At 43.0% G+C, this 17,766-nt stretch overlaps 1 protein-coding gene across 6 annotated transcripts in view; it reads right to left on the minus strand.

Moving 5' to 3' along the window:
* Window positions 1-998: 998 nt before the first annotated feature.
* The window catches only part of UACA (uveal autoantigen with coiled-coil domains and ankyrin repeats), a 350,198-nt gene continuing 333,430 nt past the window's right edge, over window positions 999-17,766 (minus strand). For 2 of the 6 annotated variants that reach the window (XM_085644673.1, XM_085644674.1), the window contains exons 13-18: window positions 16,664-16,697; window positions 15,905-15,957; window positions 11,301-14,042; window positions 5,729-5,854; window positions 4,351-4,416; window positions 999-3,364 (exon numbers count right to left, since the gene is read on the minus strand). In XM_085644673.1, the coding sequence (XP_085500799.1) occupies window positions 3,293-3,364; window positions 4,351-4,416; window positions 5,729-5,854; window positions 11,301-14,042; window positions 15,905-15,957; window positions 16,664-16,697 (3,093 nt within the window). In that variant the 3' untranslated portion in view covers window positions 999-3,292. Of the gene's footprint in view, window positions 3,365-4,350; window positions 4,417-5,701; window positions 5,855-11,300; window positions 14,043-15,904; window positions 15,958-16,663; window positions 16,698-17,766 lie in introns of all 6 variants that reach the window. The other 4 variants (XM_085644671.1, XM_085644672.1, XM_085644675.1 and 1 more) reach the window with 2 other exon arrangements.

Consider the following 17,766-nt stretch of genomic DNA (forward strand, 5'->3'; position numbering starts at 1 on the left):
GGTGTTCTGGCTTACTCACTGTCATGGAATTCTACCTCTGCAGTCTACTCATCACTGCATCACACTAGCGCACACTAAGAGCTGATTTTATGCATTAACTACAGTACTGGGAGGTAGGGAGGTTCGTTTACAAAAACAAAGAATAGACTTAAAAGCGCAAGTCTACGCCACCCAATTCATTCTTGGCGTTGAAAAGGTTAGATTAAATATCCGTGCAAGAGTATCACCTGTGTGCCCACTGTAAAATAAAGGTTTTATATTACAAATCTGTTACTGGTCTAGCAGGCTCTACATAAGAAATTTGCTTAGTACACTTCTGAAATGCCATACACTTATCCGATCAGACACATACGCTCAGTCTTCCAGCCCAGATTGTTGCTGATACTAGCTAGATACAAATTATATTACAGGGGTAAGTCACTGTACAATCAAGGGTCTTTCCTTTAGAACCAAGTGTTGTTGCCTCTTCAACATAAAGCTGATTTCAAGAAAATTCACAAACCATTTAAGAACCACCCCTTCTAAGAAGTATTCCACTTGGGGCTAAATAAATATTGTATCTGTTTTTCTACTTTGTTACCCCGCCTTTCAGCACATACGGTTTTGTAGCGGCCTTAAATTTTATCTACGCTTTGCAAAAAGCATAAATAAAATAGCTTTATGTTGTAATCAATAAGTAATAAATGATCAACCAAAATTGTGAATAGTTTACATATTTAGCATTGAAATTGAAAGAAGTATTTGTTTGCAAATGCCAGTAAGCGGTCTTCAGCCATTCTGCACTTTAAGCACCAACTTCCAGTTGCCCTGGTGTATGAGCGGCACAGCCAAAGAAATCCTAGCATGCAGGGATTAGCACATTGTGGGATCACAATTCTCATGGCCTCCTCCAAGGTCTGGTTCCATGCAATAAGATTTTTATTTACGCATTTCCAATACAACAGAAGGGACAGCAATAACATATTGCGGTGCTATGGAAAAATATTGCAGCATCTTCATTACGAAGATAAATATTTTTTTATTTAGGGATTTAGCATATGGAAAAAGGTACAAAAGGCAAATCAAGAAAATAAATTCAAAAAAGTGACAGTATTAGTACATTACAAGGTGCTCTCCATTCAGAAGTACATACTATATACAAACTATATAAAGATGATACACAGGAGAAGTTGTTTTGTTAAATGCCATTTCGTGCAGGTTGACTTGAGGGCTAAGGATCACAGTGAGATTTTGAAGATATGCATTTTTAGGGTTCCAGTTTATGTGAACAAACAAAGTAAGGTCCCTGCGCATGACAAATGGAGTCAGAAGTCCAACTGTTTCAAATAATTTAACGCAGAATTAGAATACAATTCTACAAACTCCTCTTTAAAATCTGAGCATCAGTCTTGTAGCAGAATTAGGCTCACGTGAAGGCTCGCAAACTGGTTCTATGTATGTCCAGAAACATGGCATGATTGCTCCCATTCTGCTGAGGACAGTAGCACCCGCAGACAAGCACAGAAAAGATTTTGCTGCCTAGATACGGTCCACCAGATGCTGATGAAAAACCCCCACTAATACTGGCCTGGCGAGTCATGCACAGGCAACATCATCATGATTAGAAAGGCATGCACCAGCTCAAGGCATCAGCTATGATCCACACCACCAGTTTGTGAAGGAAATGCACAGAGGTACTAGGTATCTAAACTTAAAACTAAAGTTATAAAAACCTCACGCATCATAACTGAAATCCAGGCACTGAGAAATTGCCTATCATAAGTAAAACTTAAGGCACAATTGCGGATCGAAAATGAAACGTCAAGTATACAAAATTCTGGGTATTACAAGTAAAATTCAAAACATACAGAATGCAGCAACAGAAGTAAAATCTAAAATGTATAGGCAGATCCCAAGCATTACAGGTGAGTTCCAGTGCATATAGAAGCAAAAAGTAAAAAAATAAAGGCACAAATAAACCAAACATTAATTTTTAAAGTTAAGGCATCAAGAACCCAGGAACTCCCTTTAAAAAGGCAACTCACTCAACTAGGACCAAGAAAAGTCACACTTGGAGAAGGCAATGGAGGTAAACTCTAATGCACACAGGTCAAAAGGAAACACATGGGATACAGGTACCCAACTGATCAAAAAAAGCAACATATTAAAGGGAAATCGGTTTACGTTTTTGGCTTATTTTCGCCTAAATGGCTTTTCCCTAAGAAGCCTCTCAATGCTCTCTGACACTTGGCATTCCTTTCAACTGATGATATAGTCAAGCACATACTCTCCAATCCGCAGAACTCGAGGTAGGGCATGTGCACGCAAACCCACACTTTCAAGTGAAGCCCTATGGACATACCCTAGCCGTATAATGATCGGTAGGGCATCCAGAGAACCCATCATATGGCTAGTGAATGAGTGCAAACAACTGCTTCCCTGGGTATTGGCACAAAGATACAAAGTGCGCCGTGTACTAGATGAAGTATAGAGAGTTTGTACCCTGTAGTGTGGAGAGGACCTAAAACATTAGTAGACAATAAAATCGCACCACCAAATCCTTTACATATATATATCACAGACCTGCTGTGTAATAAATCTAAATTTAAATCACTTACGAAGTATTGTAGAAAGATATAGCTGTAAAAAAGTACAAATATTAGTGTCAGATGAAAAATAAACCATTTCAGCATCTCTAACTAAAGCACTTCCATACGTCTTAAGTTACTTTAAATAATAAGGTGACCTGGCCAGCCAGGTCCCATGGTCTAGAGCAGCAGCAGCAGCACACCCCTTCTGATGTACAGTACTGCTGCTTCTGCCACCCTTGTGCCATACACATGCCTGCCCTGATTCAACGCAGACACATTCTCCACTGGGCATTCTTGTCAGTGAGAGATGAACGCTACAACCAATCAAACACCATCTGTATCTTACAAAGGTGTCGTCATTTCAGCTGCCACCTTCATGAAATCTCAAATATTGCCCTGAAAGGGTCAGAGAAAGGATGCAACATTTTTCCCGCTCCAATTCATCAAGGATTTCTTCTAAACAATCTTGATTCCAGTAAATTCCTCAATGTATTTTGCATATTTACATCTTTCCCAAAATGCATCGCCATACTGTCCTTGCATGTCCAGTTTTGCTGCCCAGTTGGACAGGTCACATGCAGTCTTTGTTAAAGATGTGAGTCACCTAACCTACTGCTGAAGGGATCTCGTCATGCGGTGGTGCAATGGTCTAGGGTTCCACAAAATAGTCGCATGGCAGCCTAAAGTAGACCCCTGAACATCTCCAATCAATAACCGCTCCATCAGAAGACGAGCCCCTGCCTCATTCGGATAATTTGCAGCAAGGCATCCTGCACATCTTCATCCATGCGACCCTGCGAAAAGAGAAAATCAACAGTGAGCGTAGGTTATTCTTGCAGCACTCAACGGGGCAGTCATATTTCTAACACTCCTAGACTTGCTAGGAATTCTGGAGAGGTCTGCAATCCATATCCTTATGAGTTGTGAGGCTATCCAGTATAATCTTTGGCTAAGTCAGCTTATATAATGCAAACCCAATAACTATACTACTGGTAAGGGAAGGCCTTGTAATAGCCATCTTGACATCTCACCTCAAGGAGGAAAGACTACAGGACATGCCAAGTGAGACCGGGTTTTCACAAATCTGATTTATCAACCAGTTTGGTAGACATAGTGATCAGGAATGGCTACACGACAATCAAATTAAGGTTTTGTGGGGCATGAAGCCTCCAGATTTCACTTGTGTCTTCATGTTGTAAGTGAAAGACCTCTGACATTTTCTGAGCTCTAATGGCAAGCATCATCATCTGTACTATATATATACATTGGGCTATAAGATGACAGCACAGCACAGACAATCCCGTCCAACTCAGGAATCTAAAGATGACTGAAGAATAAGATGAGCGAATACAGGAAAACGTTTTGTTCCCCTACTGGATTCTATGCCCAGATGTGTATCATTCATGGACAAAATATAAATTATTTCTAAATACTACATTCACTATCTCAGGATCCACCCTGAAAGGAGACACAATCATCCTAGGAGTTCTAGTGGAAGCTGCTGGTACAAATAGTGGCTGTCATATTTAATGTTGGCGCCCATAAAACGTATCTGCAGAAACCAAGCTGCTTTAAAACCAAATATCGTAAAGTAACTCAGTTTAATCGCGGCTTAAAAAAGTCACCTTCAACCTGGCAAATGCTACCCTTCCTTGGTTACATTTGCAAGTGAATGGTCCAAAAGTTCAGAGAGCACACTGTGAAGACATTGCCAATATCTGGAAAAAGGTGCTTATACGGCAGACTTTTTGTACATAAATAAATTAAGGTTGTCACAAACCTGTACAGCACTTAAAAGGTGTGTTCGGTATACGGAGATTACTTCTTGGTGCCGTTTGTCAGCTTCCTGTATAATACATGAAAAAATGTACAGAAAACAGAATTTGCGATCAGAAATGATGCAGCAATTTGAAGCACCCCAGTATTGCAGCACATTAGCTTTCTATGGATTGTGTATCAAATATACGTCTTTGAAAACTCAATATTCACTAAAGGTCCGAAGAACAATTTATCTCTAGAGGTTAGACATAATCCAGCCAGCTCGCACAGATTCTACACTGCCAAACACTTAAAAATTTTTTTTTAAAAAGGTAGCTTCACCAAGGAGGTACTGTAGAGAAAGAAAAATGATGTGTCCTGCTTTAGCTAGCTACACGTTTCATCATGTGTTTATTCCCAACAATCCATGTACTACCAGCTTTCAAAATATGTCAGAATTTTGCAAAAGGGGCTATTTCAACTCTGTCTCAATAGTCTGAAGTCTAGTTGGTTACATTAAATAAGTCAAATATAAAGATCTGTAACCACAGGCCATCTGTCCTTCACCCACACCTCCAGATGATTGAGGGATGGAGTACCTTTTCATTGAGCCAGTGCTTTTCCATCCTCCTGCTTCTAGCCTAATTTGTTTTAGCTCTATGACCCAGGAGCATATCGTCACCAGTTGAAAAAACTCATGTGTTTTGAGGCAATGTATCAGGGCCCGCAACTTGTGTACACTTCCCAGGTTAGATTCTTTCATCTAAACCCCATGCATTCTGGAAGTGATAGACACGCATGTAACTCTACTGGTTCCAAGACCATCTCCAGTGGAAATCAAACTGCCCTGTGCTACAGACAAGAGAGCAGAGCTAGCGATGAACAAAGAGCAATCTCAAGAACAAAAATGCAAGAGATGAGATGAGTGACCCAGGGGCTTGGACATACCAGCTGGATTCCTCATACTAGTTTGCAGAATATAAAGAGAGCCTGAACTGTCCAAACGTTTGGCGGGATAGTCTTCAAAAGTGAGATCCACTATCACTCAACAGTTCATTTTATGAAAATGGGAGGATGGTCTTTACCATACTCTGCAGTGGGACAGGGTCAACTCTTGTGATGGACAGGTCGAAATTACCATGGGCTTGTACGCAGCGGATATTAAACAGAATGCAATACATAAATTGCAGTTCTGGCCCAGACAAATATTTTAACCATGAAGACAGACCACTGTACCAGAATGAGTGTAACATTATTTCTAATGGTGCCAATGTCTCACCCCCTACAGGATCAGGCAAGGAGACCTTCCCAGCAGAGGTACCTGCCAGCTTCCAGCTATGGTCCTAAACTTGACGTCTCAAGTGGTTACTTACAGCCAACTGCTGCTGCAGGGTATTCACCTGGCTCTGCAGTACGTCAACCTGCTGGTTCTGTCTCTTTGTGGGAACCCCAGTGGTGTAGGTGAGCTGAGACAGGTCACTCAGCGCCTGCTTGAGCCGTTCTACATCATTAAGAAGCTCGGTTATCTTAAAGGGGAGAAATTGACAAATTTCAGTTTAGGGCAGACATGGCTCAGCAAGTGTAACATGGTGACTGATGGTGGTATGTGATGGCTTTTAATCGATAGCATTCAACAGCACTTCATCCAGGAAACTAGAAGATTTTCTCTGGCTCGTCTGACAGGGCATATAGAATTTGCATTGGATTAAAGCATTAGAAGGTGTCTCGTATTGCCCACAGCCCTTCCCCACCACACCAGATAGTCTTCATGTCAAAGAAGTGTCACAGTAGAAGAAAAAGGGTACTTGCCTGTAACATGAGTTTTCTAGGATAGATATGGCCTGGAGAGCCACATACTTTGATACCCTTTATTCGATAAAGGAGCATTTGCGAACACTCCGAATAATGTTTAAACAGAAGAAGGAATACCCACCCTTTTAATTCGGCTCCAAAAATTGAGAAAAGTGCGACATGTCAAGCACAAACCACTTTAGGGTAGCAACTAATTTCCCTCAGAGGAAAACAGAGTAGTTTGACACCGCATTCCATAAGGGAGAAAAGGCTCTGTTATACGCGAGTGTATGGAACCCATCCATCCAACACAACCACTGTCACGGGCAAACATCACCATTCTCCAGTAGGTTATCTTCTACAGATACGCATTCTTAGACTCGAGTAATGAATCTTCATTTGAACCGAGTTTTGACACTCAGCTTTAGCATCTGTCAGAGAGGTGGTCTCCATCAATAATGCTTACAGAAAATGTGCACAGAATTCCATATGTGTATGCTTTCCTGATTTAACCATAAGCCATTCAGTCCACAAATGACAGTTAACCTTATGATAACATCATTTAATGCAACAAGCTAACTGGGACACCTTGTTTGAAAACAACTTCCCGTTTAATTCAGATGCATAAAATACAGGTTTTTGCTACCCTAGTGTGAGCACTCCAGAGGAGAAGCACCCATTATCACAGTCACCTTAAGAACTTCTTCTGTGACAGCAATAAATTAGAAAGCTTTCTTGCATGTCCATCACTTGAGAAAGTGGCTGCTTAATGTGAAGCAATAAGCAGATGCTTCCCAATGTCAGTGGATTTTGGAAACATTAACAAAGATCTCCACCAATGCAGACATTTACTAAAAGAGCTACCAAAGAGGTCCGCACACACTAAGTACTGAATCACTTCTGCTAAAGACATTAGCCTTTACCTTACTTTGTAAATGCTGTTTAAGTTGTGAAGTTAATGTATTCTTGCTTTATACTCTATACGTTTATAAATGTACTCTATATACACAACTACTCTATGTTTTCTTCCTCTTTAGGTTTACTCTATATGTACATAGATGGGGCAAAAAAAAACAGTTCATGGGTCAGATCTTCAAGAGATACTAACTCCATAACAGTTGCACAGATTTCAAGGCGGTTTCAGCTCAGCCACAGCCACAACACATCAAACTACCTCATAGATAATCAGCAGGACATGAGATAGAGCCACAGTAAAAGTTAAGGCAATGGGGAACGCATGTAGGCCCCAAGACATGGCGGAGTGCCCGCATGTGTTGGTGGAAACCGCATTGCATTTTCTCAATTGCAAGTTCCTGCTACAAGTGCGGGCCCTGCCACAACTGTGGGGCTTCCCCCACAAGGGGGAGGGGGGGGGGGGGGCTTTGTGAATTGGGCCCTCAGTGTAGATTTTCTACTGTGGGTGAATCACAAAGTGTGGTGGCAGTGTAGTTTTTGTGACTCAGTAGTGGGACCAGAGATGTTTCTCTGTCTCACAGAGAGCATGGTCTACTGACTGCTCTCATGTAAGTTCCCACCTCACTTTGTTCCATTTCCCAATTTGTCATGACCAAGGAAGGGAGAGCTCCACAGAGTACTTGGGAGCTGTGTGACCAGGGCTGGTGTATGCATGACTGCGAGTCTCCAAGAGGCAAACAGACATCATCTGAAGTATGTACTTTCTGTTGGAGAAGGTATAGGTCTGCCTAGGACCCTGTCTGCTGAGAGATGTAAGGAGTGTGTGTGTGGCCCTGCAGGAAGAAAGACAGTCCAGTAGGAGAAGCCTACAGTGTTCCCGGCATTGGAAAAACCCAAATCGTGAACGGTAGCCTGGGGAAAAGTAGGAGCGACCTCCCAATCTGCATTCATTGTTCGGGCCATGTAAGACATCAAGCCTTCGACAACACATGCTTTGCTCTGAAGCTAGACACACACAACCTCCTTTCGTATTCCACACAGTTGACTTTGCTCAGACAGTGTGGAGAAAACACAATTATTTTCTTAGTTTACCTCCTGCTTGTCTGCCATAAAACCATAGTCGAGAACAGAGGGGGCAGTAGATGGGGAAGAGTTGTTCGATCTACATTCAGCTGACCTGACTTGCACAGTAATTCCCAGTACATCCTGTACTTTCTCCTAGTGTACAAATGCCAGATACTCTATCAACCCCAATAGTCCTTTAAAAGCACCAGTGGTCCAAGTCTTCCCCCACTTCCTTAGGATGACTATTTTGAGTCAACAGATTTTGTGATCAATTGAAATCAATGGAGAATAACATTTGGGTTGTAAAGTCAAACATAAAACCTGCAATGCACTTTGTTCAGAACATGCATATAACTCAGCTTCCTGCAAGCTGTGGGTGGCCGAACATATACAGCCAACACACCCACAACCAAGAAACATCAAACTGAACATTACACCTACAAATAAGGCCTGACCACTCTTTCGCCTCATTACCCCTCCAATTTACCCATCACCCACAACAGTAACAGTACACAAGCACACAACACCCTCTTGTTCCAGCCACTTCAGATAAGTAAGCAAAGAGGAACTTGAGTCGACCTGCAATGCAACCAAACCAATTGTTTCACTTCGACAGACCCTGAAACCTACCAAATATTTCACCCATTCTAGACTTCCTTGCACCAGCCAAATCTAAAACAGCCAAGACCGGTTTTAAAATAATCAATAAGTGGTTTAATGGAAAACTAGCTGAAATTAAATGTGCTATGTGTATCCTCTAACAATAATGATGATGCAAGTCATAGGCTGCGGGAGACAAAGCCTGTTACAACATACACAGAAAAAGGGATACCACATAGTCATCAAATGAGGTAAAAATATTAAATCTAATCTCGAAGTACCCAATCAAATAAAAAAAAAAAAACTAATATCTACTATGAACGGGGTAAACCAGGGGGTCTGAAAAGCAACCACAAAAGAATATTAAGAGCCTTATGACATTCTTTGAATCTAAAATTGCCAAAATCTGCAACTCAATTTTCAACTCACCAGCCCACTTACCCTCCCCTCCATTGCCATTGCCAAGACTACAGTCTGTGATCACTTCATTCATACCTCTGGAGATAAACAAGCTGTTCAGAATGGTCAATCAAGATAAAAGCACTGAGAACATCCTGCTCAACTTCTTGCTTTAGACAAGACCATCAATCCCCTGTGCTACACAACACAAACAAGATACCCTCTACCTCTGCGTAAGGAGCTTTTCAAGGCACTGTGAAGCCAGCATCGTTACTCCCCTTTTGGGGGTGGGGGGGGGAACATCAGTCTAAAGATTCAAGCAAACTACTGGACCCTTTCTCGTGTACTGCTCAATATCTATACACATGGTCCAGTGCCACAGATATTAAAAACGTACCACATCAACTAACAAATGTATGTGGACAACAAGCAAACAGACTTACAGCAGCACAACAAACCTGACAGTTTAACCAATATCACCTCATGTCTATTTCACATCCTCTTCTAGGTTTGTCTCCATCTGTGGAGCCAAAAGTTAGATCCTTGCATTGAAAGTAACCAAGCCCCACTTCAACTGGCCACAAAGCCTTGGAGGTTCTCCACCAACCTCTCTGCAAATAAGGAGCACAGCAATAATGTTTGAATATGACATGTCAAAGCAGTACTAAATCTACAGATCTCCTTACGCTATATAAAAAATATATTATCACTACTCAAAACCAATTACAAAGTGAGTGGATAAGAGCCCTGGTCAAAGCATACCTAGATCATTAATATAATTTGTACTGACCTCCCAATGAAACACAATGCCAGACTACAGAACTAGACCATCAAAATTTGATTAAACATCCACAAATCCCACCGCCTCAAACCAGCCATGTTTACATTAGTAGACACCAGACACAAATTAAAGATTCTGTGCACCATCCAAAAAGGTTACTGGGTTAGGTTCCAGAATACCAAGCGAAACTTGTACCAGACTACAAACCAACAAGAAATCTTCACTTAGTATCAATCTATTTGAAAAAGCCACAATCATTCATGAGGAAGAAATACACTGGAAAATACATGGAAGAGCATGGCCCAAGAACGAGGAATGTTCTCAACCTTAACCAGACATTTGAGCTCAATCACAATGGCTCATAAAATTTCTGAACAGCATACTATTTAGACTTTCTTGCAACTGAACACTACTCCGATAATAGGTTGAGACAAATGAACGTGGTTACTTTCCAATCAGAGCTGACGCCAACATCCCATAATTTTAACCTCTTCCGTATTAGAATTCTCTACCATTCTCAGCGCTCTGCAATAACAAAGGCTGCCCATAGTTATTTATTTCCTGGTTTTGTAAAATTCTATCTGTGTGTGTCTCCTACCCACCCAACTCTTGTAGGTGTCTCCAACTGAACCTCCAACTCAGATTCGGATGGACATTTCTGACCCCCGGCAACCAGAGGGATCTCAGAGGCCCGTGATCATTTCTCACCTCGACTCCCATGGGCATCTCCCAAACTGGTTACTTTGCAATTTCCTAGTACAGCTTCTTGCTCTCCTCGCACAGAGGAGAGGAGAACGCAATGACAATTGAGTAGTGGGGAAGTAAACCAGAATTCTTCCCAGGCCCATATCTAGTAGTGCTCCAACATGCTCCAGCTGCAAGAGATTCCAGCTCCTCTGAGTTTTTGGTCACAACTCAAAAGATTTGGGGGTGGACAGGCAGTGTTTTCCTCAGCTCCCTTATGACTGGCATACCTATCTTATGTATGCGTCTGTTCTGTCACAAGTTGCATGGGGTGGAGCTGCCAATGGACTGCAGCCCTGCACCTTCAACACTATGGGTCGCCTAGCCCCACCTCCAGATGCATAGGGCCTGCCTTGCTCTGGCACCAATGAGCTGTCAATCTCATGTCTGTCCTGTTCCACTTCCCAAAGGGGGTTACTGCAGATAGCCATCCCAAGAGTGGGAGGGTAGCACTCATAGGCAATTTACTTACTAAGCACTAATGAAAGTTTCAAACTACCCTACCTGTAGGAATCCATCTTGCACAAGTTCCCACTAAAGGACTCACTGAGCTTCCCAATTTACATTTGGGACTATGCCTCATTTAACATGAGGAGGACAGTCATGTATGGTTAAACTTTCTTCCATATACATCCATACAGAGTCCTCTTATAGTCACTGTGTTTGATTTTGCTCACCTTGTTATCTTTTGCCTCAATCTGCTTCGCTGATTCCTGAATGCTCTTCTGTAAGTCTTCAATTGTGGCCAAAGATGTGTCATATCTCTCCTTCAGCTCTCGAATCTCCTGCTCAATGCGGAGGCTCTGTGCCTGCAGGCACTCTGCCTTGTCCTTAGCCAGAACTGCCTCTTGCTCTACCCTTGAAGCTTCCTCACATTTGTCCTTGTACTTCTCATGCAGATCCCTCACAGTCCCTTCCAAGCTAGCCACCTGTGCCTCAAGAGCACCCCTTGTAGTTTTGTATTCGGAAAGGTTACTTGCTTCCCTCTTCTGAAGCTCCAGAATAGCAGACTCCATGCTCTGGATCTCAGCCTGAAGCTTAGCAATCAGAGTCTCTTTTATTTGACCTGCTTCCACCTCCTCTCTCAATTGCTCTTTTACAGCAGCTATCTGCCTCTCCAGCTCTTCCTTCATCAGTTTATGTTCAGTCAAAGGCAAGGACACTCCTCTTTGGTGCTCTAGTTCTAGCTGAAGTTGCTGAACTCTCTCGAACGCATGTGCATGCTCCGATTTCTTCTGCTGGAGCTCAACTTCCAGTGTCTCAATTTTGCTCTCTAGTGACATTTTCAAACTTTCAAGCTGCTCGAGGGGAGCGTAGTGCCCTTGCAGGCGCACCTGCATTGCCTGTGCCTCTAACAGATGTTTAGAATTATCATCTTCAAGCCTCTCCTTTTCTCGCTCAATGTCTGCATACTTCTGCAACACCTCTCGCAGCTCATCATTCAGCACATCCAGTTTCTTTTCAAACTCGCGCTCCTTTTCCTGGTTGGTCTTATGTAGGGCAGAATGACTTTGAATGTCCACTTGTAGGGAGAGAATTTCTGCTTTCAACCTCTCGTTCTCTCGCAGCCACTTCCTTGCCTCCTCTTGGCTATCTGTGCTCCTCTGAGTTTGCTCTGCCAACTGGTTTCTCAGACTATTAAGTGTAGTCTGAAATGACCTCTCTTTCTCCTCCATACTAGCTACCGGGGTATATTTCACCTTAATGCACTCCTGAAGTGTGTCTAGTTCCCTTTTCTGCCCTTCAATTGCTGCATGCAATCTAGCTACATCCTCCTTCTGCTTCACATACTTTGCCAAAGTTTCATTGTTTGTGGCTTGAAGCTCTTTCTTGCTCTGGTTTAGATCATCCACCAGCTTTTTGTGGTCTGCCAAACTCACATACTCAGCCTGCACTTGGTCCTGTAACTGAAGAAGCTGCCTCTTCAGTGTGTCACATTCCTCACTTGCTCTTATGTATTGCTGCTGAGTTTCATGCTCTTTATGCTTGAGCTCCAACAGCTCTCCCTTCACTTTTTCCAGCGTGTTTGTCAGTGTGGATGTGACCTCCATGTGCTTGTTTATTGGCAGATAGTGGTCTACCAAGCTGATTTTCAGATCCTCATTTGCCGTAATAAGTTTTCTGTTTTTCTCTCGCTCTTCGTTACAATTTTGCATGAGTTCCTCACACTGCCTTTGGAGGTCAACCACTATCGATTTGAAGGCCGCAATCTCCTTTTCATGTTTCTCGGGGGGGACAAACATTGCTTGCAGATGGTTTACATTTTCTCTTAAGCTTGTCTTTTCAGTCATGAGTGTTTCCATTTCCAGCCTGGTTTGCTGTTGCTTCTGTCTGGCTTCAATCAGCTGTTTGCTGAGATCTTCTATGTTCAGGTCACTTGCCTTCTTTTGCTCAGCATGCAACTTTAAAGGCACATAGTGACTAGCCAGGTCCTCCTTTAGCTTGTTTATCTTCTGCTGGAGCAGATAATTCTCCTGACGAACATTCTCTGCTTCCTTTTGGAAGTTCTGATTTTTTAATGTTAATTCTTTAACTTCTTTTCCAAATTGCTCTGACTGCCTATCCAGTAAGCTCTGTAGGTTCTTGCGCTCCTGGCTTCCTTCTAACACCCTGATCTGGTGCATCCCTAGCTCCTTCTGCAACCGTTTCAGCTCTGTCTGACATTTTTCAAGCTCTTGCTCCATCTCTACAACTTGCTTTGCCTTCTCATTGACCTCGTTGGTCAACAAACTCTTCATATTTTCAAACTTATCAGCCGGAACACTCAGTGCCAATTTCGCCTCTCTATCTCGGAGCTGCCCATCCAACTCCCGAGCTTTCTTAGATTCGTTTTCCTGCTCTCTTGCCAACATACTACGCTCCTCCTGCAACTTTCGATTCTCCTTTATCAGTCTTCCTTCATCTCTCTTCAGCTCCTCTACCAACATTTCATTTTGTTTCATTTGGTTCCTTAGCTTGCCAACCTCCATCGATGCACCTTCGTACTTGGACTTCATATCGGTCAGTTGTTCCTGCAGATCCTCTGCCAGCTTAGTACTGCCCAGCAGTGTTTCACTGGTCAGGTGCTCTTTCAGTGCCAGAAAGTGGCCCTGCATTTGTTTTACTTTGCCTTCAGAATCAAACATGCGCTTCTGCACATCCTTGAGGGCATCCTCCAGTTTTCGGATTTGCTCATCAGACTCCACCTTGGTCCTCTCGCACTGCGCAGCCATAGCCCTACAGTCAGCAGTTTTGCGGGAGAGTTCCACCTGCAACTTGCTGTTCTCCTCTCTTGCAGCCTCGTTGTACTTTCTCAGGGCATCAAGCTCCTTCTTCAGGGCTTCGCTCTCGGCAGAGGCTGCTTGACTGGGTTTGGACAGCTCCAAGGGTCTCACCATAGACCTGGACTGCATCAGAGACGATGATGAGTTTGGAGAGTGCTGGAAGATATAAAAAGGTATTGATATACTTGGACAGAAATGTCAAGCACTTTCATACAATATGGAAAACAAAGTACTGCACCACCACACTAAACAGGACGGTTGTGATTTCACACTATTTTCAAGTAGTTGGTTTCAATCCTTTATTGTGATGTCAGTAACACTCAATTATAAGTAGCTCAGTTTCAGCTGAAAGTCTGGTTTATTTAGGCTGCACTACACAGACAAAGTTGCTTGGTGCTCCTATGAGTTTCACCAAGATAACCCTCTACACTTTTCATGCTGGCCTCACTTCCCTGTGCACCAGCCTTGTAGAAGCCAGTGTACTGGAGAGTTTTCTCAACCTTTTACAGAACTAGTACTAGGTATTGCACATGGGACAGAACCCAGAAGGCACCATAACAAGCAGTCAGTACACGGCTGAATAAACCACTAAGGATAGCCTAGTTTGCCAACCCCTGTCCGGGATTAGCCATTGAGAATAATGTACATCTTACAGAGGGGCCAAAATCAAGCGCATGCAAGGTCTTCTGGTCCTTTCAAGCACCAGGATCCAAGAATCAGGGACCACAGAGGAAGCACGGACTGCTGCTCCTAAACTCAACAGGCGAAAGGATAGTCACAAAAGGGGTCTAAGCTTTGAGCTTCACATCTTGTGGTGACTTCCTGACTATGGTGTGTAGTACAAAGTAGTTGTTTTAAGACTACACAACATCTAGTTGAACTGGGTAAAATGAGAAACGTAGATTTGTGCACAGCATCACAAGTAACTGGTAATCAGAGTTCAAACTCATAAGAAACAGAAGCAAAATGTATTTGTTCAAGAAACCACACCGAGGGTCTTGAAGCAAACTCCCAGTTCTATTATGGAGCTCTGTCATAACTTTCTCATCCATCATGTAACTGGATCTGCAACTTTATTTGTGTTCTGTATTATAACCAGCTTATTGGCAATGTTCCTTTTTCCGGTTAGCTTAATGTATATCATGATGACAAAATGACTGATGGTCTTCATTTACACCATGAGGTCTAGTTAAAGTTTGGTTCATAATTAAGAATGAACATGTTATTGTTGCGGGCTGCAATGTGCTGTAGAGTTTGGGGGGGGTTTGCGCTTTGGAGGCCTTCAAACTGCAGGCGATCCCCTTTCAAAGAGCGAACAGCAGGAATGCAAGTTTTCCACCTCTTCACCATTCTACATTTGGAATTAATTGCACCAGGGAGCGTTATGGTGTAAGGGAAGGGCATATACTTTATCAATGGACCAGGAGACTGAATTGTTGATGTAGGTGGTGTCCATCAATTCACACTAAAACTAAGAGAAGCTGAAAATGTTTTGGAGGGACATCTCCATTAATAAGCCTCAGAATACAAGGTGTTGCTACATTCGGAAAAGTGACAATCCTCTGCCGCCTTATCATCATTATACAAATAACTGCTGAAACAGAAACATGCCTGAGTCATGTTCAGACACCTATCTTGAGTTATACCTCCTTAAAGGATAGAATCATGCTGTAACCAGTCACTCCATAGTCTGCTGGTAACACAGGCCTCACACTCATTTATTTGCATTTCGCAAGATAGCCGGCTGAGAAACCTCTGTCGATACCTAACCAGCCGGAATGTACAGCTTACAAATGGGACTTGAAGCAGGCATGTTAGAGGAATCAGTAGAATACAGTTGAGGTAATCTTAGATCATCTTTACCTAACACCATCAATTAACATAATCTAGCATATCATTCCATGTTGGTAAAGTAAAAAAAAGACAACAACCTTGATTTGAGGGTGGGTCTTCCTTGACCTCCATTCTATATTAAACAGACATGGGAAGGGTAAAAGAAGTAGGTAAAAAAGAATCACCTGCGACTCCGTGCTGAAGCTGAAACTTTGCTTCAGCAATGCATCACCTTTCCCTGAATAGAAGAGAAAACCTGTTAGAATACACACCAAACATACAGGGTTGTGCATTAGTACAAAACCAGGATCTACAACCATCACTGGTAGATTAGTCCAGAAGTGCAGAACTACTACTGAGGAGTCCGTGTTCTCAAATCAATGTATGTAAGTGGGGAGAGGAAAGGTTATGAGAGGTTAAAGGTGATCAATGTGAAAAAAACGATACTACTGTAACAGAAGCAATGCAGTTTTGGAAATTACGGTGCAGAGGTGGCTTGAACCAAGCCTCAGCTTCCACGCCACACCATGCACAGCTACAAATAGCCGGGAGGCATCACAGGGTGATAGTCCAAGTAAATGGAGAAAAAACATGGCATAGGGTGTAGTTTACGAGCAGTAAGAAAGACATAAATCCCTAAGACGCTGTCATAGTCATTTGAACTAGATTAAAACACAAAGAGGAAGGAGAGAACCACTTCATTTGTCTTTGCCTTCATGGTGCACACCATGGTGCACATGCTCAACACAAGGCCCCATGGCAAGCTGTCAGGGTCAATTGAGTTATATATAGAAATCTCCAGCAAATAACAGCAGATTGAGCATAAAATCAGATATCAAGCAGGAAACTACAAAAGTGCAAGGGCTATGCAGGCCAACGAAACACTGACGCGAGGTGAGAAGAGCATAAGCACAATGTGAGGACAGGAGAAGGTGGATACATACCATTACTGAAAGGGCTGCTAGCAGTCTGGTTGGCCTGGAAAAAGAGTAGAACACGAAGTCAAAAAGGGCCTGTTTACACAATCAAGTATTTTTCTCATCCTGCTCTGCGGGCAGCAAACGTTTTGGTTCTTTCCAACAGTGATGAATAAACTCTCTTTAAGAAGTCCCTCTCTGGGGACTACAATCCTTTCTCTCGGTCTTCTGGATTTTCAGGATCTGCCTGAACTCCCGTTCCGTATCCACCCCAGGCAAGGCGTTCCATAGCTTGGCTGTCTTCACAGTGAAGGATCTGCCTCCCACTCAAGACTTGGCAAAACGGGGAACACAAAGCAAGTGCTGGGAATTGGATCTTAGAGCGCGTTTAGGTTGGTACGGGCGCAGCCTGTGACTGAGATACCCAGTCCCCTTGTTATGTAGGGCACGATGAGCTATGGTTAAGGACTTGAACTCTATCCTTTTTGCAATTGGGAGCCAGTGCAGTTTCCTAATATGTGGGGAGATATGGTGGCGGAACGGTACCGGACGGATAAGTCTTGCTGCTGCATTTTGTACTATCTGGAGTCTATGGATCAGATATAGAGACTGTTCACGTAATCCAGCTGAGATGTCACTGTAGCATGGACTATGATCCTGCGACTTTCCTCAGTTAGAAGGTGCAGGAATTTCCAAAAGTTTTTTAGTTTCCCGAAGCAGGACGACGTGATGTGCTGGACTTACATTGCAAAGGAAAGATCCGAGTCCCACTTCATGCTCAAATTCCTAGCGGATTTTGCTGGGATTGGGGGAGAACCCAGTTCCCCTGGCCACCAAAGTCCAGCGGGCGGAAATAAGATCTGGCCGAAAAACAGAACCTCGATCTTATCCGCATTCAATTGGAGTTTGTTCAGGTTCATCCAGCATGCGTTGTCCTTTAGACACCGTGATAGTCTGGCAAACAAATCCTCAGAGTGGTCTTTCAATGAGAACACCAGCTGGGTGTCATCAGCGTAAGAGACAATTTTCACTTCCCAGGAATTAATAATAGTAAAGAGGGGCGCCAGGTAAATGTTAAAAAGTAAAGGGCTGAGGGACGAGCCTTGTGGCACGCCGCACCATAATCGTTT

The sequence above is a fragment of the Triturus cristatus genome, chromosome 3_1 (genome assembly GCF_964204655.1).
Source record: "Triturus cristatus chromosome 3_1, aTriCri1.1, whole genome shotgun sequence".
Classification (NCBI taxonomy): Eukaryota; Metazoa; Chordata; class Amphibia; order Caudata; family Salamandridae; genus Triturus; species Triturus cristatus.